General features: G+C 39.7%; 1 protein-coding gene across 1 annotated transcript; it reads right to left on the bottom strand.

The window, feature by feature from the left end:
- Positions 1-2,150: 2,150 nt before the first annotated feature.
- On the bottom strand, positions 2,151-10,514 carry coch (coagulation factor C homolog, cochlin (Limulus polyphemus); the record flags this gene model as incomplete). The annotated part of the gene is made up of 14 exons (XM_079286173.1): positions 2,151-2,323; positions 2,404-2,498; positions 3,382-3,538; positions 3,631-3,774; positions 4,062-4,176; positions 4,746-4,972; positions 5,222-5,325; positions 5,954-6,101; positions 6,203-6,259; positions 6,713-6,784; positions 7,536-7,669; positions 8,791-8,947; positions 10,318-10,362; positions 10,460-10,514. 14 exons carry the CDS (start codon positions 10,512-10,514, stop codon positions 2,151-2,153), a joined length of 1,683 nt encoding a protein of 560 aa, XP_079142299.1.
- Between the last annotated feature and the right edge of the window lie 1,063 nt (positions 10,515-11,577).

Here is an 11,577-nt window from a genome sequence, read left to right as displayed (position 1 = left end):
AGCGCTGACAAACGACTGATAATTATGACTTTACACACCTGCCTGTTGAATTTGCCAAATATTAATTTATTCTACATCTTATATTAAGCCGTACGACTTGTGTTCCCTTCTTGCTAAGCAAGAGAGGTTTAAACAGGACATTTTATTAAAGTCTGGCATGAAGTTTATTTCAGCTGAATATACCATAATACTAGATTCATTTGCTGAGCAGACAGGCAGCCTGAGGTTTTGATATATTAAAATATTCTCCTTTTTCATTGAGAGCAACAGTTTGGAATGAAACTCACCCGGTATGGAAGATCATTTCTGACAAGAAAAGAAATAAAAAACAGATGGAAAGTTAGAAATGATCGAAAATACTCAATATGTCAATATCAATATGAATCAACTTGTAGAAATAACATTTAAAAATGTCAACTTTTCAAATCAAGATTTTGAGATGCTCGACTTGATGCATTTATATGTAAACAGATTCATGCATGATGAGAATCAACAGATGTGGAATGTGGACACAGTTTTGTCTTCTGACTGCATCTGATTCTCTCTCAGGAATCACTTTGTTGTCTTGTAATGTGCTGTTTGGACACCAGGGGGCGCAGCGTCCTCGTCTAAGAGTTTGAGCTTCAGCTACCTGAACAAACATCACTGGACAAGCTGTAAAAATAACTATTCTTTATTGAGAGACTCAAAGAAAAGAGGTAATAAATACAGAAAAGGGACAGAATCAGCATTTAACATCCAAATTACAGAGAAGGTTTCAGTTACACAGACAGGAAATCAGATTTATAAATGTTTTATGTCTTTTTTTTTAAAGTATGATGCCTGTTTCCCAAAAGCACAGAAGCATACAAACCATAAGAAATCAACGTGTTTGGCAAATGTACATCGGGATTATTACAACGTAAACAAGGATGGAGTTAAAGATTAGAACAAAGAAAGAAAGATTTGTGTTTCATGATAAAAATCTGAAAATTATCAAAAAATTAAATGCGAATACAATGAGATGATTTCAGAATTGTTTGCGTATTTTTGTTTATCTTGCAGAATCTTGATTATAACAGATTCGTTTAAGCTTTCTGTTAAATAATAGTCTAAATACAATCTTGTATTTACGAGATCCTTATCGTAAATACAAGATAAAGATCTCATAATCCCTAAATAATAGAAGATACAGATCTAATAATAAAAACATACAAATCTCATCAAGAGAAATATATTTCATAATCACATCTTTATTTTGTAATTACTAGATACGGTTCTCAAAAAACTTTATTTTATGATTGATTATGAGATTCTTAAAAGTCATAATTACAGTATCCACATTTCTTTCTCTTTAATTTGCAGTTCATTCGAGGATCCAGCAGGTTTTTATTTTATAGTTAGAATCTATTTTATGTAAATTCGATTATTCCATTTCAAATGAATTAGTGCTGATTATGGTTATTTTTAAAGTTATCTGGGTTAAAATTAATCAAATCAATTCAGTAATATTTTTAAAATACAAATAGAGGATATAAATTTGAGTATTTTCACTATTTTCTTTGTTGTACTTCAATTTACTATACTACATCTGTTTACAGAATCAAACACACTGGACTATTCAGTGAAAAGTGAATGATTTTGGTTTCTATTGTTTCTATTGTTGATGATGATGATCTCCTTTATTAAATATATATATATATATACATATATATATATATATGGTATATATGCGTGTCTTTCTATGTATTTTGTATACATGTGTATGTATCAGTTCTAGTTGGTATATGTATACAGTATATATACACAGTGTGTGTGTGTGTGTGTGTGTGTGTGTGTGTGTGTGTGTGAACATATTTCTATCTTTGTGGGGACCTGATCTTCTGCCTGCAAAGTAAGGACATTTTATTTAGTTTTTTCTTCTTAAAATGGCTTTTTAAGGGTTAAGACTTGGTTTTAGTGTCTTGGCAACTTTTGTGGAGTATAGAAGTACAAATGTGTACTTGTATTCTTTGTGAGGACATATTTCTCCACCCTCAACGTGGAGATATTTTGTAAATCAAAGATATTTTCTCTTTCATTGCCAGGATGTTTTGAGGGTTCAGATTTTTAGGTTTGAGTTACGTTTGTCATCACCAGTATAGAAGTAAAACATGTGTGTGTGTGTGTTTTTAATTGTTCTCTGTGAAGTCTCGGCAGACGCCTCGGACCAGCAGAGGGATCAACTCGGCGAGGCCGGTGAACTTTCTGGTGTAGAAGGCGTGGCTTTCCTTCGGCTCTGATGACATCGCTTTGACGTCGTCCATGGGTGCCCAGGCCACGCCCACCGAGTACATGGTGATGCCTGGTGATTGGTGGAAACAGGACATTTGTCTAAGAAGTGAACACAAGCTGCTGCTGTTTTTCCTTTATTTCAACACGCACCTTGTCTCTGTGCAGCCATCGCTGGAAGTCTGACGTCGTCGTACGATTGGCCGTCTGTCACCACGATGAGGAAGTTACGTCCTGGTCCCGTCCGCCTGGTGAAGAAAAACAAACAAATCTAATTCAGGCGTTTGTGTTTTTTTTCTCCTTCGGACACGATGAACCCTGCTGAAAGAAACTTCAACAATCAGAACACCACTTCAGGATTTTGTCACATTTCCCTGCAGGGAGCTTCCAGCACTTCAGAGTTAATTTTTAAATCTCAATTTTCTCTTTTTCTCTGTGAAAATGTTCGATTCAAATGTTGTTGTTTTTACGCGGGCAAACATTTTGTCATTTAGTCAGCAACTTTCAGGGGTTTTGAGGTGACTAACATGGTAGAAAAACAAACAAATATATTTATGTTTTAAAATCTAATCCTAAAGCCTCACTTACTCTTTGGGTAACTGGTCACCTGTGACATGCATCAACATGTTTTCCATTGCTGCATTTAATGTTTCTCAATGTGTCGCCTATCATTCTATATTTTCTCATCATCAAAAAACCCATGTGCATATCCAAACCAACAACTCGTTAGTCCGTCTCTCAATACTGTCTGTCTTCCTGCCTGTGGCTCTCAGTTCCAAACCCACTGGTTCCTACTGAAGATATAAATCTTTAAAAACACAAATAGATAGTTTCATTTTGTATTAAAAAGGCTCAGTTATTTCCTAAAACAGCTGGTCACTGTCGTTTTTATCAAACAAACAGGAGGAACTAGTGGATTTGTTGGGGACTATTTTCAGCGGCGGATGAATCCTCATTTAGTAGGATTAATTCATATTTAGTTTGTGTTTAAAAAAATGCTAATTATCACCAGCCTTCAACTTGATGGGACAGTTTCTAGTGGTGACGATGCAGACTGCAACCAACTGAAACTTCTCCCGTGTGCCAAGCGAGTAGGAGAATGACTCATAATGGACTCAGGTGTGTTGTTACCTGAACAGGTTCTGGGTGGTGTAGCTGATGGCGGCTCCAGTGGCCGTTCCCCCGTTCATGTAGGGGATCCTCCTCAGGGCGTTGATGGAGTCCTCTTTGTTGGAGTGGTCAAACATGCCGAACTCCAGCCTCTGATCGTAGGTGAACTGCACCGCACCTGGACATCCAACACACAGTCAGCAGGCTAATCGGCTCGTCAATGAATCAATGAATCAATAAATCAGTTCATTTTCATATTGTGAAGCTGACCGACGCGAGCTCCCACGTCCGAGACGTCAAAGCTTCTGGTGATTCCCACCAGGAAGTCCAGGACCAGCTGAAAGTTTCCCTCCCCGAGGCTGGAAGAACCGTCGATGAGGAACCCGATGTTTACCGAGTTGTAGCAGGTTTTACCTTAAGAACACACGTCAACATTTCCTCAGCTTGGCACTCAACTTATTTTACCACCAAGAACTGTGCAGGAACCATAACATGTGGTAATACAACATGTTCTATGACTTGTGGGACTTGTTGCAGGTCCAGTCTGTCAGGAAATCTGCTAACAACAACGGTCTTAGAACAGTATTAAGATCCAACTCTGCATGAAGCAAATGTTGAATTTCTAACACAGTCCTAACACAGCGGGAGGCTGAACTGAACCGTGTCGTGGTGCTGAGTGCTGAGTTGTAGTTGTGTCTCACTGCAGAGCAGGCTGTCCAGAGAGCAGAGCTTCTGAGCGAGAGGTTTGACGTGTTTGGTGGTGCTGAACCAGCTGGGCATGGAATAACTGAAGAAACCGTTATCTTTACACACCGCCTGCAGGAAGAAGAGAAACACCAAAACGTTTCAGGCTCTACACGTCTTTTATCTGGTAAAAAGTCTCTTTGCTAACAGAGGTTTAGTTTGGTAGACAGAGAACTAAATGCTGTTCAATGGTTCAACTCATGCTACATCCACACTACTCCGTTTCCATTTTAAACGCATATGATTTGCTACGTCTACACTGAGCGTCCACACTACGCCGGCGTTTTCGAGCACTGAAAACGGATACGTTTGAAAACGCTCCCGAAGACGGATAAGTTTGAAAAGAAGGTTTGTCTTTTTAGCACTATAATACCATCTGAACTAATCACAGTTTAAACCTCTTCAATCAATATTTTCTGATCAATAATCAAACTGATTCAACTGATTCTGTCATGTGACCCTGTGAGGAAGTCTGAATCATTTCACATGTAAATAAAGCATTTGGTGTCTGAATTAAACTCTGTTAGAATAGTTGTTATTGCTCATCAATATAACAGCTGATTCATAACTTTTAGAAAACGGTCGTGTACATTACATACGTATGTTTAATAAATGAGAGAAGATGTGAATGAAACGGGCACCTTCTTCATGAAGTCCTTGTCTGGCACCATGGCGAGCTCCTCGGGCGCCGGTTTGGCCACAGACACCAGGAAGACGTTAATGCCGGACTCTCTGGCCAACATGGCCGCCCGCTCCAGGTCGTCAGACGGCCAGCCGTCGATCAGCACCATCATGACCCGAGGGTGACCCCGCCTACCCCCGGTCTCCTGGGTGAAGAAGGTCTCCACCGCGTGCATCATGGCTTTACCTGCCACGAGACGAGGAACCAGTTAAAGAGACGCTTTAATGCAGGTTTAACACCATTACAGCCACCGAGGGGCTGCCAAAGCCTCATGGGAGCTGTAGTTCACCCTTGTAGTTTTATCTTGGTTAAAATGATGATGACAACAAATAAAATAAATAATAATAATAATAATAAACGATACAAATTGTCATCGTCATTGTTAAGGTTAGTGACTCATCAATGCTTTATGTTGTGTGTGTGTGTGTGTGTTACCTGTGTTGGTGTCTCCTCCCAGGTGGGTGAGCTCCTTGATGGCAAACAGCAGCTCTTTAGGTTGAGTGTAGTTGGTCAGTAAGAACTCAGTCCTGGGAGAATCACTGCAAACGCAATCCAGGTGAAAGACACGCCAGTTGAAAATGTTGTCTCAAGTAAAAGTATAAAAGTATTATGAGCAACATGTACTTCAAGTAAAAGTCCCGTGAGAACCACAAATCCCTCAAAAGAAAAACAGCCATTTTCAGCTTTGTGACGATGCATTTTCCAGCTGATCCAAGAGGCCTTTGAAAGAGTTCATTTAGCTGAAGAAGTAGAAGGAATTGCTTTTGATGTTCTATAACCGTAGCATGAGAGCAGCAAGGAATTAGCAAGCTAGCTAGCTAAGTAGCTCGCCCCTAAATGAGTAAAATTTAACAACTTAATGCTTCATCCATAACACACTAAAGCACAATTTATTTTTTTAAAGCAGATAATTTAAAACTTTTGGAATTTATTTTCTTGAGCATTTTCTGGAAATTTTCTTTCATACACATATTTTGTTTTCTATTTTGGATTCTGAATTTGTTAATTATTTACACGCTTACCTGTGTGTGTGTGTGTGTGTGTGTGTGTGTGTGTGTGTGTGTGTGTGTGTGTGTGTGTGTGTGTGTGTGTGTGTGTGTGTGTGTGTGTGTGTGTGTGTGTGTGTGTGTGTGTGTGTGTGTGTGTGTGTGTGTGTGTGTGTCTCACCTGGCCTGGATCAGTCCTATATGCGGCCCTGTTGATCCGACTCTCAACATGGCCGCCAATTTGGTGACAAAGTTCTTCTGGAGGTTGAACCTCCGCTGCCCGATGTTGTTACTGCTGTCGATCACCATGGCGATATCCATCGGACAGTCTGCATACACACACACACACACACACACACATTAAAACAATCTTAGTTCATGTTCAATCTTTTAAGTCCAAAATATCAAATACACCGAGCGCACAGTTTACCTTTATTTCCGCCTGTCAGAGCTTTCTTCACTGACGGCTTCTTCAGTAGTTTCTTTGCTGCAACACACACACGCACACGCACACGCACACACACACGCACGTCAGCTAGGGTAACAGTATGTCTGGTGGAAACATCACACTCCTGTTGTGTCTGGAAACTCCAGGAAAGAAGAAGAAAAAGTAGTAGAAGAAGAAGAAGAAGAGTCCTGATAACAGGAAAAGTGTTTCTTTACTCCTGCGTCATTTCTGTAAATTTTCAAAACAAAGCTGGAATTCAAATAACAGCATTCTTCAATAATCACCAGCATGAACAGATTTATTTTGTAATCTGATTATTTTCTGCATATTTTTTTTGAGCGTCCACCATATTGTAGCCGCTCAGTAACGTAGCGTTGGTTCTTCTTGGTTCTGGAACAGCTTTTACGTTAGTTGATTCAGGAAATGAATTGATTTGTTGCACAGCTCTTTAAATAACATACTTTTGAATGATGTAATAATATGTATCATTACCTGGTAGTGCTGCTGTAGGCAGGGATGTGGTGCTGGTCTCACTGGTCAACTCCAGTGGGACGTTAATAGGCTCTGGTCACACACGTGCACACGCACACACACACACACACGTACGCACACACACACACACACACACAGGTTTAGCTAATTAGTTTTGCATATTAAAGTATATTTAATGAACAAACATCAGTCATATCTGGTAGATTTCCTTCATTTCAGTGAAGCAGTTTCCCAGTTTAACCTTTGGCCAAAGATGTTAATGATGATGCAGTAGTATTAATATTACTATATTTGTACAGTACACGGTATTGAGGAAATAAACATTTAAAGCTGCATTAAGCGGCTTGTTTTAGGAGGCGGTGGAACGCCACAACAAGCTGTAAATCTTGACCCTTTAGGCCTACTCTACTTACACAGCATGTGTAAACTCCATCTACTGGTTGAAAGCTACTAAACAAGTGAGTAAGTGGACCTTGAGTTGTTGGTCAAACTGCTGATTATGAGGTCAAGGACGAAGATCCAATTTCAACTTTTAAACCAACGTGGTCGAAAAGTCCTCAGAGTGCTCAAGTTTGAACAACGAAGAAAACTCCATCAGCTGATGAAGACGGTGAGGTGCTGTTGAAAGCTCCAGAACAAGCTCGGACCTTGAGCTGAGATTGTTTTGTGAAAGACATAAAAAAAATGGAAAAAAATGTCCAATGTGACTTCAAATATCTTGTTTTTTTTCCGGACCAATAACCCCAAAATGATTAAACTTCACAGGACAATAAACTAATCAACCATCCGATCGATCGGATGAACAAAACGGGCTCCGACCTACTGGTGAGGCTGAAGGAGGCGGTCCAGCGGGCCAGGGCCTGTGATTGGATGTCGTGTGCGTAGGAGCTCATGTAGTTGTGTCGTCCCTGCAGCTTGTGAACCCTGACGGGGCCGCCGGACCGACCCAGAACCCCCCTGGAGAGCCGAGACACGGTCAGAACATCAAACCTTTAAACAGTTCGTCGGCTGAGCAACACAAACTTTATTCTGCTTCTCATTCTACGTTTGAACATACGAGTGCAATAATTGAAGAATAAAAAAAATATCAAAACTTACAACCAAATATGATGAACAAACAAATTAAGAGTGTGTTAAAACAAGAGTTGTAGCTTAGCATAAAGACTGGGAATGGAGGGAAACAGCTAGCCCGGCTCCGTCCCAGAGATGTGGACTCGAGTCGACTCGTGTCTCTGTTTTTATGACTTGAAAGAAAATAAACGACTTGTGACATGATGACTTTAAAATATTCAACTTAAAATATCAAAAATGGAATGACAGTCGGTGTGGTGATTGGATGACGATGCTGTCTGTCAAGCTCCTCCCGGTGCTACCCGATGGTTTATTGATCAGATCAAATTATTTTAAATTAATTGTGTTTGTTAAAACGTGATGGGGAGAGAATATCTTTTTAATTGAGAAGAATTTATAAAAATTTAGGCTTTTAAAAAGACATTTTTGTGCTTTGGCCAACATGATACACGGCAGCCAGAACAGACCACAATATGTTGTAATATATAAATAAGATGATAAAGGAAAGGACACAGAATCCTTATTATAATGAAAGTACAATAAAAACAATGGTGTCTCTGGACTGACCCCGGATCTGAGAACAGGAAGCATTGTTCGATACATTTAAGAGATTCAGACTTCAGAGGGAAGTGTGTGAAACTAAAGCAGAGAGGACAGGAAGAAGAGATGTGAGCCAGTGGAGGAAGGAGTTTCCCCCCCCGAGGCCCTCAGCAGAGGAAGGAGGAGGTCATTCAGGGTTGAGAGCTTAATCCTTCAGCGCTGCACATTCCTTCGTGGTGTTGGTGTTTAGTCGAGGTTCAGCAGACAGCAGGACTCCTTATTATGCCACATCTGCAGCTGCTGTCGGTCGCAGAGTCTTCGATCCACGTGTCTGTCCGGCTACGCAAACCTCCAGCTAACCTGCCTGACTTCCACCAATCAGCACAGAGATCTGCTTCAGTGTGACGAGTGTGAAACGAGGACGCAAAGAAAGCAACAATAAAAGGGTTCGAAAACAATCGACCCACCTGTGGACGGCAGCTCCGCAGACGGAGGAGACGGAGGCGTAGATCCCCGTCCCGAACACCGGCACCCTCCGCTGGGTGCAGTCTGGAGGACACAAGACCTCCACGCCGTCCTCCACCAGGTCGGCTCCACGGGTCACACAGGTCACCGGGTACGGCACTGATCAATAACACAGCGACATCAGAGGGACTCAAGCTAATTCATCCGTACGGTTTGTCTTTGAGTTTTTTTGTACTTTCTTTGTGATTTTTCTCTATTTCATGTTTTTCTATGTCTAAATGAAATGGATCCTCATATCCTTAAAGATATATTAATTATATACAAAACCTCCGTCCATATACATGTAAATATGTGACAATATTATAATAAAAACAACAACAAAGTAACAATTACAAGAGTAATTATATTGATTTCCCAGCAGCGTCTTTATGGAAAGTATAACCAAGGCTTGAAACTAGTTAGCCAGCAAACAGCAACAGGCTAACGTTAGCGGTTAGCCCTCAGAAACAGAAAGCCAAAAGTCAATGCATAAATTGCAGAAGTGTCCGATGCATTTAAATAAACATTGGCTAACGTTAGCGTTCGTCGCTTGTTGTTGTGACCGCTGGAGTTCACGTTACCAGAGCGACGTAAAGAAGTCTTGCATCACTTTTAAGGTTTAAGATAACGTTAGTCCCTAGATTATGTTTCCTTAGATTGTGGGTCGATCACCTTTTTGTTGATCAGTTCATTTGTTATCGATCTGCCTTGCTAATGCTACATCTGTGTGCGGAGAATTATGCTAACGGTACGGATATAGTGCAAGACATTCATGCATTTAGTGTCTAAATTCTGAGGGGATCATTTGGCCTCTAAGCTTCGTTTTTATGTTGAAAGCTAAAGGAAATAAAAGAAACTGAAAAATATATATTTATATATATATGAATATGTTATCGGTTACAATGTTTTCAGCTGTTAACTTGTGAAAGACTAAAGTTAAAATAATAGAAGGAACACATTTAAAAAGGAGTTTTTAAAAAGCAGGTTTACTGTTACATAACAGTATTCATGAGAGAGAGTCAGAATTATTATATTATTATTCAGGATCATGAATCGCCTCTTTGACTTTGGATAAAAGGAGCTTTTCATCTGTTAGAGCGAAACAGAGCTTCAGACATTTTGTATGATTCAGGCTCAAAATAAACAACTTCTGAGGATCAAGAAGGAGTCACGCAGAGAAGTTTAAAGTTACCGCTACGTGTTTCTGAGAGCCAACAGAAACAATTCATGATGAAGAAGAAGAAGAAGAAGAAGAAGAAGAAGAAGAAGAAGAAGAAGAAGAAGAAGAAGAAGAAAACTACATTTAATTTAATATAAAAGTGTTCTGCTGCTGCTCCAAGTTCAGATCCAGGAACACTAATGTGTGAAATGATTCAAGTCCTCTGATGAAGAAGAAGAAGACATATAAATGACTGAAATTACTGAAATGACTTAGTTAGGTTCAGGAAAAAAGAAAGAAAAAAAAAAAACAGGAAACATTCAGGACTGACCGCTAGATTCTGATCCAGACGTTGAGGAGATCAAGAAGAAAAGGCCTGCAGATAAAAAGAAAGATCACATGAACCCGTCATCAAATACACAAGGACAGACAAGTTAAACCACAGAAGAAGAAGAAGAAGAAGAGCAGCTCACCTGTCAGAGGCAGCAGCACAGACAGCTGAGACATTTCTGCACCTGAAACTGTCATCAATCATCAACAATGAATGTCATTAAACGTTTATATATCTGTCTGTACACATGATGACACTCACTAAACTATACACATGAAACAGGGTTAGACATTCACGTCTTCACCAGTAAACAATCAGAACACCAGACAACCAAAATGAGTTCACACTGTACACAAGAGACACGATCAAAGAACACGAAACCAGTCAGCAAAGCAGGTAAGTGATGGTGAACCAGTTAGTAAATGGTTAATAAAATCAGTCCGCTGGTACGGAACGAGTAGAACATTTAAGTTAACTCACACATTAGCTGTTCGTCAATAAATCAACTGAGTAAACTGGTTAAATCCACAACTAACTCAGTTTTACAGGCTGTTTATGTACATGATAGAACATTAAACAAAGACTTAAATAGAATAAAGTGTATGAAACCAGTCAGAGAGGCTGTGAACCAGTTATCAAACAAGGTCAGTCACAGTAAAGATTACAGTGACTGACTGTTAAACCATGAAACAATGAATTAACAAGTCAACTGTAACCAAGTCAGCACACAAGATAGACGATACAGATGAATTATAAACAACACAAAACCAGTTGGCCAGACATCAAACCACTCTAGTTACACACAACCAGGCTGAGGGAGGACCGATTCACATGGAACAGCACTACGTAGTTAGAATACAACACAATGAACTCTGTTGATGTTGAACAAAAAAAAAGACGTAATCAGATTACCAATATTTTAAGCAACACAATTGGAGATTATTGGCAAGATTACAATTTCAAAATTAGTTTTAAAAAGGTGCTAAATACAAGATACAAGGAGCATTTATACAGCCTCTCAACATGGTGACTGTTGAGCCGGAGGCTAGGAGCTAACAGTGCTAACTGCGGTAACAGTGCTAACAGTGCTACCAGTGTTTACCTGAGGGCGAACAGAAGGATGCGTAGACGTTACTCCACTATATCTTTACATAGATGATAGTTGTTTGATGAGATATTAATGATCTGAAAGTCAGATTTAAGATACGAACATGCACACAAACACATTACGAATTCTCCCATTTATACGTAACCCAGGAA

This window comes from Melanostigma gelatinosum (assembly GCF_949748355.1).
Source record: "Melanostigma gelatinosum genome assembly, chromosome: 16".
Taxonomy (NCBI): domain Eukaryota; kingdom Metazoa; phylum Chordata; class Actinopteri; order Perciformes; family Zoarcidae; genus Melanostigma; species Melanostigma gelatinosum.
This window is presented reverse-complemented; position numbering and strand designations above follow the sequence as displayed.